Raw genomic sequence first — 24128 nt, forward strand, 5'->3', positions numbered from 1 at the left:
TAAACACAAACCCTATCGAACCGTGTCCCAATACTGGGCACAAACCCATGCTTTCAGTTGTGAGATGCACTACTGTCCAACATGAGATCTACACTGAAAAGTTCATATGGTTTACCTGCAGCGATGGGAATCCCCACCAGATTGTAGATCAGGGCTAATACAAAGTTGATTCGGATTCTTTTCACGGTCTTGTTTGAAAGGTCGATACTCCCAACAACATCAAGAAGATCATTCTGAAAAAAATAAATAAATAAATGCATTGAATTAAAAAGTAGGTGCAATCTCAAGAAACGTATGTTTAATCAGGGTTCCCGAATTCAAGAACCTTTCAAGGACTTTCTAGATCCAGTGACCTCAAAGACTTCATGTGGAGACACAAGTGTTACCTTGTAAGATATTTTTTTGCCATATGACAGAGATCATATATTCTATTGTTTTGCATAAAACTGAGCAATATTCAGTTCATCCTTTACGGTTTTCACAATTGATCTGATATTAACTTGTGCATTAGGGTTGCCAACTCCAGAAAATGAAAACAAGGGACAACTGTGATTCTTTTTTATAGGAAAATAAGGGACAGGATAAGAAACGCTCAAAACATTTGTTCTGTACCACATGACCATTTCCGTGTCTGATGTTAAGTATGTGTATAAAAGCTTCTCCAAAATAATCACATTTGTTTTGCTTAACCTACAATTGTACAATTATTATAAAAAACAAAGTTTAATGTCATGCAACAAAATGTTATACACAAAGCATCAGAATTAATACCTCTATAGAATTGTCACTGCACGAGTGTAGTCATTTAGGAAGTGGATATACCGTGAAATTACTTACAATATATGGCATGACATTTGAAAGAATTCAGACCTGTATCTATGGGTGTTTATTTTCACAAACTTTCCAGGGCCTTGAAAAAAAAAAAATCTGATTCACAAACTTCCAAGGATTTCAAGGACCCGTGGGAACCTTGCTTGACTAAAAAAAAAAAAAAAAAAAAAAAAGCAAAAAAATTACAAAACAGTGATCATAATATGAGGTTAAAAAGTGGGTAAGAAATTGAAACAAATGTTAAAAAATTGTTACGTTTATTATATCATTATTGTTTTTTAACGATATATGCGAGCTGACTTTATAGTGCACTCAAAAAACACATCTTGAGTCCAAAAGCATTGACTGTGTGATGAAGCCTGTAAGAAAGCAGTTAAAAGGACCCTGTAATTCAAGTAATGAAAGCAAAAAATATCCCTGTCTAGGTTTTTGTTTATTATACTCATATAGTTATGTGATATCACACAAGCAACAGCCATTTTCATAAATATTAGGACATGAGCGTGATCGCATATGTGATATTAATGTTATAAAACAGCTGTAGCTAGATTATTAATTGTATTGCAATATTATATTGTCCAAAAATAATTTTTTCAATGTGTACCACTTGCATAAACACTACATCCGTAGGCAGTACTATCCGTAGGTGCTTTGCTATGTGATGCACTTGCTCCGTTTCTAAATGAATCACCCGTTTTGAACGAATCATTTGAATCAATGATTCAATAAATCACCCATTCAGACAGAAACTTGCTGCCACCTACTGACAGCGTTGGACAAGTTACTCTGAAAAGTAATCAAATTACTGATGACTCCTTTTAAAAGTAATCAAGTTACTGTTCGGATTAATTTATTATTTCAAAAGTAATTAGTTACATAATTTTTTTTCTATATGAAATTTATGAAATCCCAGATACGTGCTCCCGATAAATATTTGTTATTAAAGCATCAACATTCACAGAACACTGTTGTTTTTAACTAAAGCAAGCGGATGCTGCGTGCATGGTTTGGCAGAATGCAGCGCTGCAATCTCTAAAAGACATCTCAGTTCATCGCAATCTCACAAATCTCTGTTATAACACAATAAATATATGCATAATTGATATTTCATAATGTTTACAATCCGTGCGTTATAATGAGAGGAAACGTGAGCATGCACATTTCAGCACTGCATTGATCAACGCTGCAGACACGCGTTATAGCCTAAATAGAAACTCATTTTTCAACTCGTTTATATTTTATTCACAAGTGTATGCACTATCAAATCTTGTCCATCACGCTGCATCACTTGACTCGTCAATGCATGTGCTACATCCTTTTTACAATCTCTAGCTTTAAACGCAACACAGTCATTGCAGTCTTCATACCCTGATGAGCACCACGTCGGCTGCCTCGATGGCTACATCTGTTCCTGTGCCTATAGCGATCCCCACATCAGCCATCGCCAGCGCTGGAGAGTCGTTCACTCCGTCGCCCACCATCGCCACACGTTTGCCCGCTAGCTGGAGCTGCTCCACTTTCGCCACCTTGTGCGATGGCAAGACTTCTGCAAACACCTTCCTGATGCCCACCTGGACGGAAACAGCAGGACTTCAGCTGCTTAGCTCCACCGCTGCATGAGGACGATCCTTATTCGTTAAGACGGCTGTACCTGTGCAGCGATGGCTCGGGCGGTTCTGCGGTTGTCTCCCGTCATGAGCACGACCTCCAGCCCCATCGCTGTGAGAGTGTGCACGGCTAGCTCCGCCTCAGGCTTCACCGTGTCCGCTATAGCCACCAATGCACAAAGCTCATCTGAAAACAAAACCACACACATCCACACAATAAACACTGTGCACTGCGTGGCAAAGCGTGAAGCTGTTTTTAAATCTGCAATTAACTTATTTTCCCTGTGTGGACAGATTATCGCTCTTAAAAGTTGTATTAAAGATCATATTCATGCACAGTTTAATGCACATAAATGCCACCACGATAAACTGTTTTTTAAATTATGATCACGATTTCTGAGAGAGTTCCTGGCTATTTATCCAGAAACATTTTATTTTCATGTTTCATATGCTTTATCTTGCATTAGTCACAAGCCTTCACAAGCTTTCATGGTTGCGGTTGCCAGGTATCAAAAGTTTAAACCAGGTTTTTTTTTTTTTTTATCAATAATTTTTCTGCCCATAAGTATACTTAATAATTCCAATCTGGCAACCGTGCATACATGCTCTCTCTACATTATGGAAAGAATCTTTTATTGATTGCGGTTGCCAGATACATAAAAAGTTTAAGGGCTTTTTATTTTTCTTAAAAAGTGGGTGTTTACTTTCAAGTCTTCAATGCGGCACGCCCATAAAAACCAGCGTTTCTCGAGCCGGCCTTAAAACTAGGATAGAAAATAGCCTATTACTTATTGATTTTGATGTTTTTGAGTGTAAAAGTCACGAGAATGTTATAAGTGGACCTCAGAGAACAGTAAAAGATAATAAAAAAGACAGTTCATCTCCCCTTTAAATCAGCGACTCCTAGTTGTCTAGAAAAACCTTTAGTCAGGGGTGGCCCTCGAATTAAATGCACCATTCATGCATGTGACCTGGACCACTACACTGAGATTCATGCATCATCTGAACGCTGAATAAATAATAATTTGTTAGGATCAGACAATATTTGGTTGATATAAAACTTTTTGAAAATCAGGAATCTGATGGTGTCAAAAAAAATAAATAAATAGAAATATTGAGAAAATCACCTTAGAAGTTATTCAAAAGTTTTGATATATCTATGGTAGGAAATTTACAAAATGGAAAATGATCTTTATTTAATATCCTAATGATTTTCAGCATTAAAGAAAAATAGATAATTTTGATTCTACAAATAAACCCAAGAGACTTCAGACTGCTTTTGTGCTCCAGGGACACACACACACACACACACACACACACACACATAAACAAATCTTTGCATGACTTCTACAGTTCCTCACATGGAAACTCCTAGTGATGAAAGTGTCTCACTCACGGTCCACAGCCACCAGCACCGCAGTGCGTCCTCTCTTCTCGTGCTCCGTCATGGCTTCATCCACGTCTGCTCGCACCTGCAGCGCGTTCCTCCTCATCCACTCTCTGTTCCCTATCAGCACCGTGAACGAGGACATCTGGACGACAGCTGAAACACAGCATAGCCGAGCATTACACTCTCACAGCTTTCACAACTCTACTGCAGTCTGAGCTGGCAGCCAATGAGGCGTTGCAGAAGTGGTCATGTGACTCACTGAGCGGCTGGTCACTGCTGGTGTGGCTGATCTGGATCAAGACAGCACTGTTCTGGTTCTCCTCGCTGTCTCCGTGGTCTCTCTTCAGCAGGTTTTCTGTGTTACTGACCACACACTTCATCCCACAACCCGGCACGGCCTGGAAATCAGTACAGGTGCCGAGAGCCTCCGTCCCCAGCTCCTGAACACAGAAGAGACACCGTGGATCTGAATGACTCAGGAGAGCACAGTTAACTTGTTAACATTAGTTAATGCACTGTACATTAACATGAATTAACAATGAACGACTGTATTTGTGTTAACTAACATTAACTGAACCTTACTGTAAAGTGTTACCAGAAAATATTTAAATGTTGTCAGTATGTTCATCTGTCATTCGACAGCAGTTTTTGACATGAAAAAGTTTTTTTTATTAAAATGATATTTGTCATAGTAAAGACATAGCTTTAAAATTGCATTAATTACATAAAAACACCTTTCTTAAATGAAGCACTACAGTCATCGTCATTTATTTACGATATTATATTTTAAATTTAATGTGTAACTTTGCTTAAAGTGATAGTTCAACTAAAAATAAAAAATGGTCATTATTTACTACCCCAAATTGTTCCAAACCTCTCTTCAACACAAAAAAAATATATTTTGAAGAATGTTAGTAATCAAACATTTGACGGTAGCCATTGACTTCCATGGTATGAAATAAAATACATTGGAAGTCAATGGCTACCGTCAACTGTTTAGTCACCAACATTCTTCCAAATATCTTCTTCAGCTGAAAGACACCAATCCAGGTTTAATGGAGAGTAAATGAATAACAAAATATTAATTTTGGGGGTGAACTGTCCCTTTCAATTAGCTTAAACCACGCCACAGTTTGTAAGTGAAGACAGAACACACCATGAAGTCAGACGCACCTGTTTGCAGTATTTGGTGATGGCAGCCCCCAGCGGATGTTCACTGTTATTTTCAGCAGAGCCGATGATCGCCAGCAGCTTGGAGCGTGGCATCCGGTTCCCCTCCGTCAGCATCTTCACCTGGACCACTTCAGGAGCGCCGTACGTGATGGTGCCCGTTTTATCAAACACCACAGTCTGAATCTGAAAGCATGAACCGGTTTAGAAAACGGTCTTCCTTTGCACAAACTCAGCGGTCGTCTCTGACCTCGTGTGCCATCTCTAACGGCTCTCCTCCCTTGATGAGGATCCCGTTCTGGGCTCCCACACCGGTTCCCACCATCACCGCGGTCGGGGTGGCCAGACCCAGAGAGCACGGGCAGGCGATGCAGAGGACCGTGATGGAGGCCTGGAAGGCGAAGCGGATGACGGCTTCGGCCTCAGAGATGCTCTTATCATAACCCTGCAGAGAGAGACGCTCATTATTTCATTGTGTTTTAAAGAGCAGACACCTAGTCTAGCATTAAAGGGACAGTTCACCTAAAAATGTAATTTATTTCACTTTCAGGTCCATACATTTTGGTTTTTTTTGATTAGGACAGATTTTTAGTTGAATTGGCTCCTTGGTGATTCATAAAATGCACGTTTTTGAGAATAAAACAGGGATATATCAAGGGAACACAACTTTAACACTCGTGGCTCCTGACGATTTATCGCGGTCTTATGAAGAGAATTGATCAGTATGTGCAAGAAGCTGAACAATTAAGAGGTCAAAATCACTAGTTTATTAGTGTAATCATACAATGATGTAATGCATATGCAGTTAAATTATTAAAGCACCCAATAAAGATGTGAAATTTGGATGTTTTACGTGTCTAAAGCATATAAAGTGAAGTCTTCATCAGCTCACCATAAACAAAGAGAAACCATTAAAACTTTCACTCAGTGTTCGGTTCATGCATGTGGATATCAGCACAAAGTTTTAGCCAAAGATCTTCTTTACCGTTCTACTGAAGTCATTTGGATGACCTGAGAGTGAGTGAAATAACAGCACATTTTCATTTCGGGGAGAAACTATCCCTTTAAAACCCTATGAATATTTTCATATAACGGGTAACAGGATTTTTCCTGCTCTTCTGAAATTAAACTAATGTTCACATGCAAAGGTTACTGAAACTTGACCTAACCTTGAGCGAGTGAATTCAAGAGAAAAAATAGTTGGACAAATCTTCACTCACGGGGAGATGCTTCTCCACAAGAGGAAAGTTCACAAAGCCGATCAGAATCCAGGCTACGAGAGTCAGGAAGGACACGGCAACGATGAACGGGACGAAGTATCCGCTGATCTTATCCGCTAACTGCTGGATGGGAGCCTGAGATGGGAAAGGTTTTGTGAAGATCAATGGTGAGGTTAGACATAAAGAGAGAGCTACAGGATGCACTGACGGTCAAATATTCACGTTTGTTTGGATTTAAAGCAATGCTTCTCGACAAGCTTCCTCGTGAAATTTTGTAAAAATAAATCAAAGCTACGCTAAAATAAAAGAAATTGATAAAACAAATAAACAAAATCCAAATATTTTTATTGTAATTCGTCATTCAACAGAGAAAACTAGAAAAACCTTAATATATATAAAAAAATACAAATTTTAAATGAGTTCTAGACTTGAAAAGTAATCATCTAATTTGATTCTAACTTGTAATGAAAATGCATTTTTCAGCTTATATGTCACATTTAAAATATTTTACCAGGTACAGACTGAGTAAATTATATATTTTAAAAGTCATTATCCTAAAACCAAAAAATAAACAAATAAAAATTCACATATGACTAAAATGTATGAATTTCTCTACAGTTTTTTTATACCAGATAGTAAAGAGTTTTATTTATTTACTTATTATTTTTAAAACAAATTTTATATTATTAGACTTTTTTTTACTACAAAATATTCATAGATCCATCTGCTTTATTTAATTGTTTTGATGTTTATTTTTTATTTTTATTATTATTATTATTTTATCTTCAGTTTAATGCTAAAGAATGAGTATCTGTGTTCGAACTCTTAACTCTTTTATTATTAGATATTCCATCTATTTTTTATGAATTATTAACTAGTTTATGTTGTAACATATTCAGATTTTCTCATAAATTGGAAATTAATTAGAAAATAAAAAGAATGATATAATTAATAACAATAATTAATATATTATACAATAAATTTTTTTTTAAATAAAAAAACGTGTTCCTTTTAGATCTGCACTCTAATTTGTGGATTGTTTTCTTAATTTTTTTTAAAATAATAATTATAATAACACTAGCTTTCTAATCTTTTTGTATTGTATCCGTTTTCTCTTCATTTATTACACAATCAACAAAAGCAAAAAGACCTCTAACACTAGCTTGCTCTATTCTTTGTCTCTTTCTTTATTATGTTATTTAAAAAGGCTAAGCTAACGGATATATCATATCATCATATATCATATAATGTATATCATTGCTCTCTTGTTGCTTCCTCATTTGTAAGTCACTTTGGATAAAAGCATCTGCTAAATGACTAAATGTCAAAGCAAAAGCATAAACTGGCAGAACTACTATCTCAGGCCTCCAAATGAATAAACAAAGGTGTGGTGATTTTTGAAAGCGATGTTATGATGACAGACGCACCTTCGAGGTCTGCGCCTCCTCCACCAGTCTGACGATCTGCGAGAGCGTGGTGTCTGTGCCCACGTGAGTGGCTTCGATCAGCAGAGAGCCGTTCTGATTGATGGAGCCCGCGATCACGGTGCTCCCCGACCTCTTCGTCACGGGCATGGCTTCACCTACAGCACAGGACACCGGATTCACTGAGACGCACTAATGTCCCGCTCCAGCGTAGATTGAAACCATTTCCATTGGCCAAACAGAAAAAAAGGACAATATTGTGTCTAAAATGTGACTCACTCAATATTTACTTCTTGTACTGATGTTAAGCTGTTGATGAAGCGGTTGCTTGTGATATTATTTAACTCTATAACCAATAATAATAAAAAAACTCCTACAGCGATATTTTTTTGCTTTCATAACTTGAATTATAGAGTTATTTTAACTGTTTTCTAACAGGCTTCATCACACAATGAATGCTTTTGGATTCTCAAGACGTGTTTTTGGCAAAGTGAGTGACACACTCCATATTATCAGCTCGCATATGATTAAAACAACAATTATGATATTATCATTATCATAGCCCTAACCTGGTTCCCTGAACCTTTTCGACTCCAAGGCCCCCATTTACTGTTCAGTGTGTGATCATGGTTGCCAGGTTGGGAATATTAAGTTTGCCAATGGGCAGAAAATATATTGATTCAAGAAAAAAAAAACTTATTGGGGGATTTAAACTCTTGACATCTGGCAACCGTGACAGAATGCTTGTAGAGGTTTGTTACCAATGCAAGATCACGCAAGTGGCAAATTGAACATTTTCAGGAACAATAAGCAGATGATTATGCATGAGAGAAGCAGAAATCGTGATCATGGTTAACATATCATTCATTGTGAATCCCTAGTGTACACCACAACTATCCTGTTTGATTAAACTCATGTCAGTGAAGAGAAAGTGCCCTCTCGAACCTGTAATGAGAGACTCGTCTGCCATCGAGTGTCCTTCGATCACTCGGCCATCGACTGGAAACTTCCCTCCGGGCACAACCTTCACAACGTCTCCTCTCTGAACCAGCTCCACATCCACCTGCTCCTCGCTGAGAGACACACGAGATCATACATGAGGCACGCAGTCAGCTGGGCTTTCTGTTTGATAGGAAATCCAAATTAAACAGCACAGAGATTCACAGACCTTAACACAGACATGTCTTCCTTCAGTGTAACAACAGTGGCCTCTGTGGCCTGTAAAGACATCAGCTTGGACAGAGCCTCCGACGTCTTACTCTGCGATTAAACACAATGCAACACATGAAGAGATATAACAACACGCTAGCAAGCGACTAGCTTTCTCACCTTTGCTATCTGCTCCAGCCACCTGCCCAGCGAGATGAAGACAAACAGCATGGGTGGAGTATCGAAAAACGTGATGGGGTTCACTTTGGCTGCTTCGATCATGGCAACCAGGATTATCACCACGGAGTATGTGAATGCAATCGTTGTGGCCAGAACAATCAGCACATCCATATTGGCCGTCCTGTGCTTGACGGCTTTATAGGCTTGACAGTAGAAATACCGGCCACCGATAAACTAAATAAAACAGACAAAACCAGTGTGGTTACTAAATACAAAGCATTTACCAAAGTTTTGCCATGTTTTCAGTCAACTAAAGCCTCAAGAAGCCTTGGTTTACAGTGCATTTATAACAGCTATTTTATATTTATATTTAAAACACAACTATTTTACAGTTATAAAACACTTATTCCATACACATAGTAAGGCTTCACAACATAAAACAGAGCAAATAAAGTGTAATGATATTAATAAAAACAGTGTAAACAACGAAGCTCCTTGGAATCAGTTGTGGTTGCAACAAAGTGGTTGCCGAGCAACACACAAACGTAAACAAAGGAGTTTGTTACTTTGTAGTAGAGCTGTAGTCAAGTCCAGCTTTGTCGAGTCCAAGTCAAGTCCAAGTCCAGGACTAGTCGAGACCGAGTCAAGACCGAGTCCAAAGAGGTTCGAGTCCAAGTCAAGTCCAAGTCCAAAAGTTTCGAGTCCAAGTCCAAGACCGAGTCCAAATGAAAGAAAAAAGGGTCCTCTTCAAGACCACATACTAAACTACTGATAATGTTTGTGATGCGAGAGAAAGCATATCTCCTATTCTAAGAAAATCATTTTACATTATTATTTGTAATGATCAAAAAGCATGTGCAAAGTAACAACTCTGTAGGACAGGGGTCTCCAAACTACATCCTGGATGGCCAATGTCCTGAAAAGTTTAGCTCCAACTGGCCTTAAAACACCTGGAAGATTAGTGTGTCTAGTAAGAGCTTGATTAGGTTCAAGTGTGTATAATTAGGGTTAAAGCTAACAGGGGCGTTAAACAAGATCCTGGGCTCTATGCATAGGCAGTCCTGATGGGCCCCCATGGCCCCCACCCATGAAAATATCCAGGTAAAATAAAATATATTTCAGATTCATACTTTTCAAGGGCCCTCTCTTCCTTTGGGGCCATGCTAATGAGTACTGGTTTTACCCCCAGTCCGACCCTGGGAGCTAAACTTGGATAAACAAACAAAGTTTGGAACTGTAAGGTCAAATAATTTTTATGTACTTTATTTTTTGTTGACATTATATCTGTGGTCAAAAATGTATATGACTATGCCTAATTGGCACAGTGCACAGACACACGCAAAGCTCGGGATATGACAAATGCGCGCAGCAAGGCTAGAATGGATACGTTTGGCTCTACTGGACATGCGCACATAAATAGAGCAAAATTTTTGTCCTACTGTGCTAGTGCTTGCATAGACTAGTCGAGCGCTGTCGGAAACAATTGACTACTCCAGCATGCATTAACCATAATGCATACAAAGTGCAAGTACGACGTGAATTTTAGAATTACAATATTGCGTGGAGCTGTTACTATATGACCTTATCTATGTTGCATGTAAAAATAAAATATGTAATGTAATAATTAGGGTTGTGCCTGAAGCCGAATACCTTATTCGGAATGGCACGGATAATGGCTTAAAAAACGAATAACGCTCAAGGTATAATTCTGCCTGAATACTCGGCTGAAGCTGACACAGTCTGGTGTTTGCTAGATAACAGGTGAGCCAGGGCATCAGCACCAGAAGTGAATGAATTTAAACTTTATGAGTGAAAAGAGAGCAAATCAAACACCGCATTGTTGTCGCCTCTCTGTGCATCTCTCAGAAATCAGTGCAAGAGTAATTTTACCTATAATAATACATCATAGCTACACGTTATATTATTTGTATATATTTAAAAGGCAAATATTGAAAGCTTAGGCTACCATATGATACGAATGAATGGAATAAGCACAGCGCGCTCACCAATCAAACAGCCGCGCTGCGCGTCTCAGTCTCTCAAAAACCAAACCAGTTCTCTCTCAAGAGTAAGCTAATAATCAGCTTCGATACGGATACATTGTCTACTTGTCCTACATGTTTGCATCTTTCCCTTTGGCTGGTTTGCGCCGAACACACACATCTGTTTAGTGAAGTTCATTAACATTAAGACTCGCTTAAAGTGTTCTGCGTAATGAGAATGTGTGCATTGAATGGATTCAGTCGTGTTCAAATGATCACTAACCGTTTGTCATGACTCTCTGCTTGCATGATAAATATTATTTTAGAAATTAATAATTATTTCAGTTTAACACGACATACTTGTTCAGTGATAACTACGAAAAAATATATAAAAAGTCATAACAGTCTTATCAAGTAACTGTACGATGTTGTATTCGAATGCAGACAGGAAAAATTGTGTGATTGTTACAGATACAAATACTGGCCGTTACATGAAAATGTAAATATGTCATGTCATATATAAAGTTTTTAAAATTTACATATGTAATTGTTGCATAAGGCTATACATTAATACGCGTTTATTGATTAAAAAAAAGGCTATCTAGGTGCAGACGTAAATAAAACACAATCTAACAGGTAGAAAATTAAATTAGAAACATCTAAACTTTTCAGGTCGCAGTAAGTGCACCACTGGTCATGCACATCTTTTCCCGGAACAATACTGAAAGCTAAGATGGAGAAACAGATGATCATAGTTGTACAAGGATAGCCATTTTTTAAATGAATCTATTAGCAGAGCTACTGCAAGTGATTTTAAGTGCTGGAATTCCATTTATTTTTTGCTGAAACTTCTGCGTCATCATGGAGAGCGGGTCATGGTTGCCCAGCAACAGCAGACGCCACTGGAGCGCAAGCGCAGGCTACACAGTGCTTCGGAAATAAAGAGAGCGGCGCGCCTAGCGTTTTCCAAACGTTTTCAGTCGCGACATCATGCAAATGTGGTTTTGGTTTGAAGGAGAAATTTTTTTTTTTTTTTTTTTGCTGGACTCGGTCGAGACCAACTAGAAGACTTGGCGAGTCCAATGGCCAAGTCCGAGTGCAAATTCAACGAGTCCGAGACAAGTCCGAGACGACAGAAAAATGTCTCGAGTCCGGACTCGAGTACTACAGCCCTACTTTGTAGCCTTATTTAGAACAGCTTTGAACTCGGCTCAGCCAATCAGAATCAAGGAGCGGAACTCTGGGCTTTATAAAAGGAATTTAAACTTAGAAAGTGCATTAATGAGCCACAAGCTGGCAACCTGAACGGGGACACAGAAGAGAAACGAGATCAGGTTCATGATGGAGAGGCCCGGCAGCAGCTGTTTCTCCAGGAACATGGCGGAGTGGTACTTCTCTCTGTCTTCGGCCGAGGCGTTGTGGTGGTGGGACATCTCGATATGGTGATCAACGATTATCATGTAGATCATCATGCCCATGACAGGCACGCAGAAAAACAAGCTGATGAGGAACGATCTTTTCCACCTGGGAGGAAACAGGACGCCAGCATTAGCTCTGACCTACAACCCTGTGAGCAACTAGACTGCTGCGAGACTACTTTTCCATTGTTTTTCTATCAGGAGTTGTGTCTTCTGCAGCACCTCGCAAAACACATGCATCGCTCAAGCAAAAAGAAGCAAAGCTTTTAAAAATCTAATTAAAAGTGCGTTTAAAACAGTGATATTAAAAGATCAAATTCAGTACACACCTTATTGATTATGCATGCTTTATACAGGCAAGAAAATTTTACCGGAAATGAATGCAATGTGCTTAACGTCTTCTTTATAATGGTTTTCTATGGGTAAACATTTAATATTAAACTTTGCACACAGCGTTTATGTTCTGGGTTCATCTGCTTGCCTGTGCAATATGCTTCATCGATAAGGTGTACAGAATTTAACCTATAAATATCACCGTTTTATTACATTACTACTTAATGTACGTACACAGAAAGATAGTAAGGACATTGTTAAAATAGTCCATGAGACATCAGTGGTTCAACCTCAATTGGATGTTTTTTCATTTTTCTTTGCGCAGAAAAAGTATTCTTGTAGCACTGAACCAATGATGTTTCATGGACTATTTATTGTGATGTCTTTACTATCTTTCTGTGCCTTGACTGTGGCAGTTCCTTTGCTGTCTATGAAGGGTCAGAAAGCTCTCGGATTTCATCAGAAACATCTTATCCGAAGATTAAAAAAAGGAATGACATGAGGATGCTTTTTTCTATTTTTGGGTGAATTCCTCTGGAAACATCATTTGCAAAAATATGTTAAAATAGTTTTAAAAACTCCTTCCAGAAACCCATTGCTCTTATTCGCTCGTGTACTTACTGTCGGATCTCACGGCTGTGATCCAAGTGACTCCCAGGACCATCTTTCTTCACCAGAGACGCTGTAAATCCCAAGCTCTGTCCATCAGAAAAGGGAACATAATGAACTGAAACACAACTTAATAAGTGGCTGAAACACAAGACCAGTCATAAGGGTCACTTTTTTTAAATTGAGAACTATACATCACGTAAAAGCTGAATAAATAAGATTTCCATTGATGAAGTTTTATGTTAGGATATGACAATATTTGTCTGAGATACAACTATTTGAAAATCTGGAATCTGAGCGTGCAAAAACATCAATATATAGAGAAAATCGTCTTTAAAGTTGTTCAAATGAAGTTCTTAGCGATGCATATTGATAATCAAAAATTAAGTTTTTATATATTTACGGTAGAAAATGTACAAAATATCTTCATGGAACATGATCTTTACTTAATATCCTAATGATTTTTGGCATAAAAGACAAATGTATAATTCTGACCCATACCATGTTTTTTTTGGCTATTGCTACAAATACACCCCACAGACTGGTTTTGTGCTCCAGGGTCACATTTATCTGTGAAAGTGATTTCACCTCTATCCATCGGATCACGTCTCTCGGGCCGGTCACTTCTGGGTCGTATCTGATGTGGGCTTTATTAGTTGCCAATGCAACTGAAGCATAGAGGACGCCCTTCTGCTTCGTCAGGTTAGACTCGATTTTGTGAACGCAGGAGGCACATGTCATCCCTCTGACCTGTTAAACACAGACACGTCATCCTCAATCTTGTCCTGATAAGAAAATGGGTCACAAATCAACAACAGCTAACCACAAGCTCCAGGGTCCCGTCAGAGCCGTCGTAATCCTCCATCACTGACGCCGTGAAGCCGAGCTCTCGGATAAACTCTGCTATTCTCTGAGGATCGATGATCGAGGGGCTGTAGCGAACCTCGGCTTTACCAGCCATCAATGCAACCAAGACTGAGTGAACACCTGGGGGAAGAATACACCATGCCACACTAAATACACACGTTTCTGGCTTTTGTTTTAAGTATACAAACCTATTAATATGAGATTCGTAACAGATGTACTGATTAATCAATTTTAGACACCATCACTACGATTTAATACAATGCAATTATATTCTTGATTTTATTTTATAAAGATCTGGGATTACCAGTGCTGGCTAAATATATATATATATATATATATATATATATATATATATATATATATATATATATATATACTTTTTTTTTATTATAATATTTATATAATGGTGTTATATTAATTAATTTATTATTTTATATTATTATTTATCAAATATAATATTATAATAAAATATTATAAAATTTAAATATTAGTAAAATACAATTTGTTCATTCATTTATTATTTTATTTATTTGTTTGCTTCTTATTTTATTTATTTGTTTATTTTATTCTTGTTTATTTATTATTGTATTTTATTTATTCATTCGTTTCGTAAAAAAGAAAATATATAAGAGAAACAACAATAGTACTGATAAAAATCATATACAATCTTTCAGTTTAATCAGCGATAAAAATAAAAAAAATACTTCCAGGAGAGACTTTTTATTCTGAATTATATCGAAAAACATTCTATTAAAATACATTTACACTCAAAAAATTCTTACACAAGTCTCAGACTGGTTTCTTTTCTCCTTTCAATAAATATGAGTCCTGAACATATAATCTGGATTAAATAATCAGATTACAAAAATGAAGTACTTTTAATTAGAGTAATTACATCTTATAATGCTCATAATCAAATTAGATATACATTTTAATGGATTACATGATATTATTCACACAACAGTAATAAATTATTAATAATTCATTAACTCTCTCTAATTATTTTTTCTCTTTTAATATTCCTTTCTAATATTCACAATGAGGGTCAGTGACATTCAGCTAAACAAATAAAATATTTATTAAGTACTTATTAGTACTTAATATTATTAAAAATATTTAAGTACTTGCTTTTTATTAACTCACAAACCCTCTGCAGTTCTTACATTAAGCCCAGTTTAGGAAACCCTGGTGCAATGTCATGTTTCATGCATTTTATGATGTTGATATCATATATTCTTCCTTTTTGCTTTTTTATATCAATACGGTACATTTAAGAGTCAGTTTAAAACGAGGTTGATTGGGGATACCGTGCTCGTTCTTCAGGTTCCTCTCGATGTTGGCCACGCAGGAGGCACAGGTCATTCCACCAATCTGGATAAAACATTTGGAGACGGTGTTTGTTTCAGCGTCACTCTCTGCTTCAGTCTTTTTCACGGCTGACCGGACCGGAGATAACGACGAGCCCCAGACAGACGGCGCTGGCGGCGATGGGCTTCTCACCACTGAAGTCACCAATGAATTTGTCTCTGAAAACATGACGGGACAAGGTTAAAACAGACTGGTTTCAGTGGAAAAGACAATGTAGGGCACTGCTGCTGAGCTTTTTGGATTTGACCAATATGCACTCCAAAGCAACGACCTGAAAAAAACAACAAGCTTTTGAACTTTTTAATTTGTTCAATCCTTTTAGTTTAATTCAAATAAACTGTGCTACTCTAAAGTAATATTATATCGAATGTTTACAGAACGAGACAGATGTGGTTGTTAGGTGAATCTCACAAAATCTAGTAAAAACATATCTGGTTCATATTTTACCCACACACACACACACACACACACACACACACACACACACACACACACACACACAAAAAAAAGAAAGAAAAAATTACACACACACACACACACACACTAATCTACAAAAGGCCTATTATTAAGACTGTGACATTGTTACAAATTCTCATTACTGCGAAGCAAAAAAAATTATAATAGAATACTGAGAAAGAAGAGTTTGGTTCCAAAACAGGATAAAGGCCTTTTTTTTTTTTTTTTTGAGTTACGCCAAAATCAGTATTGTATTTTGTCAGTATTGAAAAGACAATTTTTTTTTTTTTTTTTTTTATTATTAGGTCATGTTTTGAAGTTGTGGATCAACTTACTATGTTCTAACTGTGTATTTTAACAACAGTTTCTATATGAAAAATAACTTTCATATTGATTCAATGGATTTCTTATATTTTGAAAAAAAAAAAAAATATTATGGATTTATTGCATTTTGTGGGAAAAATATTTTTTTCAAATAACTCTTTGAAAAACTAAATCTGAATATGAATTTATGTTATTAGAACATAAAGATACAATGTGAAAGTTTGAAACAGAAAATAGTGGTTTTCATCTAGCCTTGTTCTTTGTACCGAAAACACATTTTTACTCAGATTATTCAGAATGGGTTTATTGCGTTTTGGAACCAAACTCTTCATTTAAACATCATGGTTGCTTTTTATATTACATTGAGTCATGATGACTTGCATTTCTGTATTCTATAAATAAATAAATCATCCGGACACATGACAATGCAGTTGAGAATTACGACGGAAATGTGCTTTTGTCACAACAATACTGTCACAGAGCCAGAAAATCCCAATCGCCCAAAGCTAACTTCATTGTCTTAATGCAAAACATCATTTATTGTTTTCGTTCTTTTTATGGAGTGGTGAAATATGACCAGGACACAATAACCTTGTTTTTGGAACCAGTCAGATATGGTGTTAAACATTTGTTAAAATTGTTATTTTGGGGCGACTAAGAAACTAGTAAATACTAAGAAATAGTAACTAGTTACAGTTACCGGTTACTTAATTTCAAAATGTAAATCAATTACTTTGTTGATTACTTACACCAAAAAGTAATGCATTACTGTTAAAAGTAACCTTTTAGTTACTTCTTTTACCCACTTATGCGCTTTTTTATGCGTTATGGTCTATACAAACACAAAGTAAAACAGAAAGTAATTTTTAACACTATTTTGATTAAGTCAGACCAGCACAAACTGAATATTGTATATCACAAGGATTTCTGAAATAAATAACAAAACAACTGAATAATATATTCAGAATCAAAAACTAAAGCTGTTGTGTTGAGCCCTTTAAAATGTTCCTTTCACAGCTTAAGTATGAAAACTATCAACAATGTACAACATAACAAAACATTTTGAAATAAATAAATGAAAGCAATCTGAATTATTCAGAATCAATTTCGAGAAACATACATACATACATTTTTTTGAACTCCTGAACTGATTCAAATGATTCGCGATCCCCAAACTGACTCAAATGATTCACGATCCCGCTCCGAACTACTAAACTGATTCAAATGATTCGCGATCCCCAAACTGACTCAAATGATTCGCGATCCCGCTCCGAACTCCCGAACTGATTCAAATGATTCGCGATTCCGCTTTGAACTCCCTAACTGACTCAAATGATTCACGATCCCGCTCCGAAATACTGAACTGAATCAAATGATTCGCGATCCCGCTCTGAACTCCCGAACTGATTCAAATGATTCGCGATCTCCAAACTGACTCAAATGATTCGCGATCCCGCTCCGAACTCCCGAACTGATTCAAATGATTCGCGAACCCGCTTTGAACTCCCGAACTGACTCAAATGATTCGCGATCTCCAAACTGACTCAAATGATTCGCGATCCCGCTCTGAACTCCCGAACTGATTCAAATGATTCGCGATCTCCAAACTGACTCAAATGATTCGCGATCCCGCTCCGAACTCCCGAACTGATTCAAATGATTCGCGAACCCGCTTTGAACTCCCCAACTGACTCAAATGATTCGCGATCCCGCTCCGAACTCCTGAACTGATTCAAATGGTTCTCGTTCCCAACTCAACAAAGTTGTCCAAATTAAGTTCTTAGCCATGCATATTACTAATTAAAAACTAAGTTTTGATATATTTAAGGTAGGAAATGTACTAAATATATTCATGGAACATGATCTTTATTTAATACCCTTATTATCATTTTTTTTTTTAACCTATACAGTGTTTTTTTTTTTTTTTTTTTTGCCTATTGCTACAAATATAAGTCAACGACTTTCGACTGGTTTATAAAATGTTTGCTATTCCAATTTGCGCGATTTGAAGACCAACAGAAGAAGCACTTACCAGGGAGAAAAGCGTCGAAGCCCATGTCCTCTATAGCGGCCCTCAGCTCCTCAGAAGTGGTCACTAAAGGGTCAAACTCAAAGGTTCCCTGATGATTGGCCAGTGACACTTGGGCGGATCTCACTCCTCTCTTCTGGGAGATCAGGCCCTCGATGGACTGGACACAGGAGCCACAGGTCATGCCCTCGATGTGGATCTCTGCGACTGATCCCAGCGGCTGGAGGAAGCCTGGCTCCGGGGAAGCTGGGAGGACAGCTTTAAAGTCCCCTGGAGGAAGGGCTTCGATGGCCTTCTGTAGCTCCAGCGCTGAGGTCTGTTTTGGGTTGTGTTCAATCGTAGCTTGTGTGTTCTGTGTGTGTTCTTGTGTGACCTGAATCACTGTAGTGATGCTGGAGTCTGTGGACGGCTCTGAAAGCTTCTCCTCTGTCTGTTTGTGAGCGCTGAGCAGGCGCTCGACTTCACTTGCTGAAAGCTTTAACTGACGAGGCTTGGATTTAACAATGGCTTTGAAACCAGACACCTCGATTTGGTTCACGATCTCATCCAGCGTGATGACGCGAGGCTGGTAGAGGACAGCGGCCTCCTGGGACTCGAGAGAGACTGAAGAAGCACAGAAAAAACCAAAAATAAGTTCTAGAGTTAATTTTTCCCTTGACTAAGACGAGGCCGCATTAAGGTCAATAAATAATAACTGTGACTACATCAACATGCAATATCGTAATAATTTGGTATTACTATAAGAAATTTTACTGTTGAAATATTTTTTGTTTGTCTTTGCCATTTGTCATAATGTAGACAGAGAGTGCGCATTTCTAAGTCTTTGATATTAATTAAAATATTTAATAGCCTGTAATAAATCAGTACACTAGATGAGGTAAATTAAACCATCTGTATGAGTTCACAGTGTGCAAATTGGTGAAAGAGCAATACATGAAATGCAAATGAAAATTTGTCCAAAAAAAAAAAAAAGATAGATACATACACACACACTTTTTTTTTTTTGCTTAAAAAGCAAACAAAAAAATATATTTTTTAATTATAATTTTAAGCAAAAAAATATTTTAACAATTATTTTTTTTTTTGCTCAAAAAAGCAAACAAAAAATAAATCTTTGAGTAAAAAAAAAAAAAATTATATATAACTTTTTTTTTTTAAAGCAAAAAAAAATTATAATTCTTTTGGATAATAAAATATATGTATGTGTGTTTCTGTTTTTTTTTTATTAATCAAATCTATTGTTTTTGCCTATGCATGTTCATTCATGTCTTTTTATTATTATTATTATTACTTTTAAAGAAATTGAGTATCAATGTCCTCTACCGAGGACACAGTATAACTTATGAATTAATTATATTTATTTATTTACATAATTTTTAATGCTCTAAACAATGTTAGGACATCCACAAAAGCTAACTTTTTCCTAAACCTGTTCTCTCGGGTCTTAAAGTTGATTTTACCTCATAAACTTCCCAACGCGTGACGGGATTAAATGTTAAAGTTCACTGGAGATTGTTTTAATGAAGCAAAGGCAAAAGTCACATGATACCTTTGATCTTCTCAATGCCTTTTAACTTCCCGATCTTGCCCTCTATGGTTGTAGTGCAGGACAGACAAACCATTCCTTCGACACGTATTTTCACCGCTTGGACTCCTCCGGAGGAGCGAGGACTCGACCCTTCCTGTGCTTCAGGAGCCAAGCAGCTCATCACGTCCCCGAGCCGCTGGACCGAGTCTGTGCTGAAGACTGGGCTTTCTGTTCGGACTGAAGCATTAATAAGACTGCACTCAAAGCCCATGTCTTCAATGGCTTCTGCTAAGGATTCTGGACTGTGCCGAGTGTGTTCATACGTCACCGTTACGTTCCTCTGCTCCAGAGACACCTGTGGAACAGAGAAGAAAAAGCTCATAATGTGCAGATTAAGCCACAATAAAAGCCTTACAGTGATTCGTAGAGCAGCATTGTTCCAGTAACCAGAGATGCCTGGTTATAGGCTTTAAGTTTTGCTTGTAATGATGCTGAAAATCCACAGGACTTCTGTCAAACACGTTTTTATGTTACATTTCTAGTTTTAACCCACATTTAGTCAAAAATTCCAACCATTTAAAATATTTTTTTTAAAAGAAGTTTCTTCTGCTCATCAGGGCTGCATTTATTTGATCAGAAATACAGGAAAAACTGTAATAATGTGAAATATTTTTACAATTTAAAATAACTATTTTCTATTTTAATATACTTTAAAATAACATTTATTTCAGTGATGCGCTGCTGAATTTTTAGCTTCATAACGCCAGTCTTGTGTCACGTGGTCCTCCAGAAATCATTATAATATGCTGATTTATTATCAGTGCTGGAAACAGTTTTTACTCCTTAATATTTTTAGGAATCTGAATCATATGACCTTTAAACCCTGAAATCCAAACCAGTTTGTTTCCACACAATCAGCACAGTTTTAGGTCTATAGCCTCTTCTTTGTGTTGAGTCCATTGACTTCTGTTTGTTTCTGTGTGTAACAAAGCTTTTGTATTTGACCGTACTGGTCAATAGTTTTACCACCAGACGACTTTTTAAAGGTTAAAACAACATCTTAGATAAATAACTCTTTCATTATCTGCCCGTTTGACCCATGTCTGCAGGGTGACTGTGTTTTAAGGGAAAGGCCAGGATGATTTAGCACAGTTTAGATTGTGGATCTAAGTTCAACATACGAGTGGCTTTCGTCAATCACGTAACTGTTGCTGGAGGGAAGGCTATTTGGTAAATATTATCAGCAGCGTATCTTTCTGATTGTTTTGTCAGCCGCCCAGAAAGCACAGAGTCTGATCAAGTAATGATTCACGGAAAAAGGACACCAGGAAATTTAATCTGTGGCTCAGCTAGGTTTTTGAGTTGGTTTAGGGATAAAAGATAGAAATTGGAATTTTATATAAATTAAAAATTAAATAAATTACAAATGTTATATATATTATATATTATTATTATTTTATACTGCCGTTAGTTTGGGATCAGTAAGTTTTTCTAAAAATGTTTAGAATGTTTTAATTAATTAAGGTTGCATTTATTTGATCAGAAATACAGATATTTTTTTTTATAATCTGAAATATTATTACCATTTAGAATAATTGATTTCTATTTTAATATAATTTAAAATGTAATGTATTTCTGTGATGCTCCGCTGTATTTTCAGCATCATTCCTCCAGTCTTCAGTGACACATGATCTTCAGAAATCATTTTAATAAGATGATTTATCATCAATGTTTGAAACAATTTTGCGGCATAATATTTTTTCGGAATGTGTGATATGTTTTTTTTTTTTTTTTTTTTAATTAATTAAATTAATATTAAATTAATGCTTTTATTCAGCAAGGATTTGTTTACAAAGTGATAATAAAGTATAAATGTGAATACTATTAGTATGAATTATTATTAGTATAATAAGTATTAAACATTATTAGTATAAATATCAAAAGTATAAATATTAATTTTTATATAAATCAATAAATATTTATTTTAAAGTATATTAAAATAGAAAACATTATTTTAAATTGTTATAATATTACAGATTTTTTCTCTCCAATTTTTCTGATCAAATAAATGCAGCCTTAATAAGCAGAAGACCCTTCTTTAACAGCACTGTACTGTATGTACAATCCAACACATATCTGCACATTGTTTACTGGAAAAACACTAAAAGAAAATGCATATAGACTGAATTAATATTTTGAAACCCACACAAGGAAGAAGTCACACTCTTGTTAATTGGTCAAGCATGCACGGTGATAGTTACAATTATTATATTCATAAAAAGCTGAATGCAAAGAGGTAAACCTCACATCGACCTTGTGTTCATTTGTTGAGTTCAGCATTGATGTCACTCTCACCTGTATATGAATGACCCCCGGCAGAGCCCCAATCCGGCCCTCAATGGACTGAACGCAGGAGCCGCAGGTCATGCCCTCGACCCCGAGGGTCACATGACACAGATCAGCCCTCCACGCCATTCCTCCGCTGGAAGGAGAGAGAAAACAAGACACATGTAAAACTGATACAGACCCACAAACATCATCAGACGCTTCCTTCAGTTTAGCTACATGTTCTTTAGACAACAAACAGTGAAACTACCAAATAAAAATAAAATAATATATAATAAAACAAATTTTATAATAGATACTTTAATATATAATAATATTTAAATGTATTATATTTTATAATATATATAGTTTAATATCAATATACATTTAATAATATATAATAATTTTTAATACCAATATGTAATAAATTGATTACATTTTATGATATATAATAAATTTAATTGCATAATATATAATAGTTTTAATACCTATATAATATATCTGTTATGTTTTACAATATATAATATATTCATTTTATTAACATTAAAAATATTTTAAATAACTGTAACTAATGTTTTTCTCATTTGTAATGCTAGTCAATGGATTATCCTTGTTATAAGTGTTTCCTAAATAATTAAATAAAGGGCTACAAGTTTCATCCGAGATAATCAAACGTGTTATCAAACGTTATTTACAAAAATGAAAAATAATTAAATGAGGGAATGGGATTCTTTGAGGTAGATTTCGGGAGATTTTTGGCTCTCTGACCTCAAGAGAACATAAACAACGGACGCGAAGCGCACAAAACAGCACGATTTCTTACTGCGGTCAAGCCAGCCGCCAAGTAGAAAAGCACGGTCAATCTAGCCGCCACGTTATTTCCAGGGTCGCGTATAAACTGCGTATTACGGTAATACCGTCAGAGAACTGATCTGAATGGAGTGCTCTTCCAGCGAACGCTACTTTTTTCCCCCAACACACAGTCCGTTACTGTCTGATGCTGAATACCAAAATAAAAACCCTCTAATACTCATATTACAAAATAAGAACAATAATATATGCTTGCTGCATCTCTACATTCGAAAAGCTATACAAATAAAAGTTCTAGAATGCACAGACTGGTTCCACCTCAGACAGAAAGTACAGTGTCAGCTGCATGCTGCTGCATCTACTTTCAAAAACGTATAAAAATAAAAGTTATAGATTGCACAGACCACTTTCACCTCAGATTGAGAGTACACCTTGCCACAATGTCAGCTGCATCGTTTCAGGACGGTCTGATGTGGAATTACAAAATAAGAGCCTCCCAAATCTCATAAATGAGATGCTACATCTCTATATTCAAAAATCTATAAAAATTTAAGTTATAGATTGCACAGACCAATTTCACCTCAGATTGAGAGTACACCTTTCCACAATGTCAGCTGCATCGTTTCAGGACAGTCTGATGTGTAATTACAAAATAAAAGCCTCCCACATCTAAAAAAAAAAAAAAAAAAATGCTGCATCTCTACTTTCAAAAATGTATATTAAAAAAAGTTATACATTGCACAGACCACTTTCACCTCAGATTGAGAGTACACCTTGCCACAATGTCAAATGCATAGTCTCAGGACGGTCTGATGTGGAATTACAAAATAAGAGCCTCCCAAATCTCATAAATGGGATGCTGCATCTCTATTTCAGAAAATCTATAAAAATCTAAGTTATAGATTGCACAGGCCACTTTCACCTCAGATTGAGAGTACACCTTACCACAATGTCAGCTGCATCGTTTCAGGACAGTCTGATGTGGAATTACAAAATAAGAGCCCCTCAAATATCATAAATGAGATGCTACATCTCTATATAAAAAAATCTATAAAAATTAAAGTTATAGATTGCACAGGCCACTTTCACCTCAGATTGAGAGTACACC

The 24128-nt window shown here is 36.4% G+C and overlaps 1 protein-coding gene across 1 annotated transcript in view; it reads right to left on the reverse strand.

Annotated features, from left to right (window-relative positions):
• The window catches only part of LOC128027374 (copper-transporting ATPase 1), a 42939-nt gene that overhangs the window by 1628 nt on the left and 17183 nt on the right, over positions 1-24128 (reverse strand). Inside the window, exons 2-21 of the mRNA XM_052614941.1 lie at positions 22241-22367; positions 19907-20240; positions 18361-18960; positions 15488-15706; positions 14137-14300; positions 13902-14063; positions 13326-13402; positions 12255-12477; positions 8972-9205; positions 8811-8902; positions 8588-8715; positions 7646-7800; positions 6219-6353; positions 5249-5443; positions 5002-5184; positions 4088-4268; positions 3835-3981; positions 2483-2625; positions 2199-2402; positions 116-233 (exon numbers count right to left, since the gene is read on the reverse strand). Of these exons, the coding sequence (XP_052470901.1) occupies positions 116-233; positions 2199-2402; positions 2483-2625; positions 3835-3981; positions 4088-4268; positions 5002-5184; positions 5249-5443; positions 6219-6353; positions 7646-7800; positions 8588-8715; positions 8811-8902; positions 8972-9205; positions 12255-12477; positions 13326-13402; positions 13902-14063; positions 14137-14300; positions 15488-15706; positions 18361-18960; positions 19907-20240; positions 22241-22360 (3814 nt within the window). The 5' untranslated portion in view covers positions 22361-22367. The remainder of the gene's footprint in view (positions 1-115; positions 234-2198; positions 2403-2482; positions 2626-3834; positions 3982-4087; positions 4269-5001; positions 5185-5248; positions 5444-6218; positions 6354-7645; positions 7801-8587; positions 8716-8810; positions 8903-8971; positions 9206-12254; positions 12478-13325; positions 13403-13901; positions 14064-14136; positions 14301-15487; positions 15707-18360; positions 18961-19906; positions 20241-22240; positions 22368-24128) is intronic.

Source organism: Carassius gibelio, chromosome A14 (assembly GCF_023724105.1).
Source record: "Carassius gibelio isolate Cgi1373 ecotype wild population from Czech Republic chromosome A14, carGib1.2-hapl.c, whole genome shotgun sequence".
Classification (NCBI taxonomy): Eukaryota; Metazoa; Chordata; class Actinopteri; order Cypriniformes; family Cyprinidae; genus Carassius; species Carassius gibelio.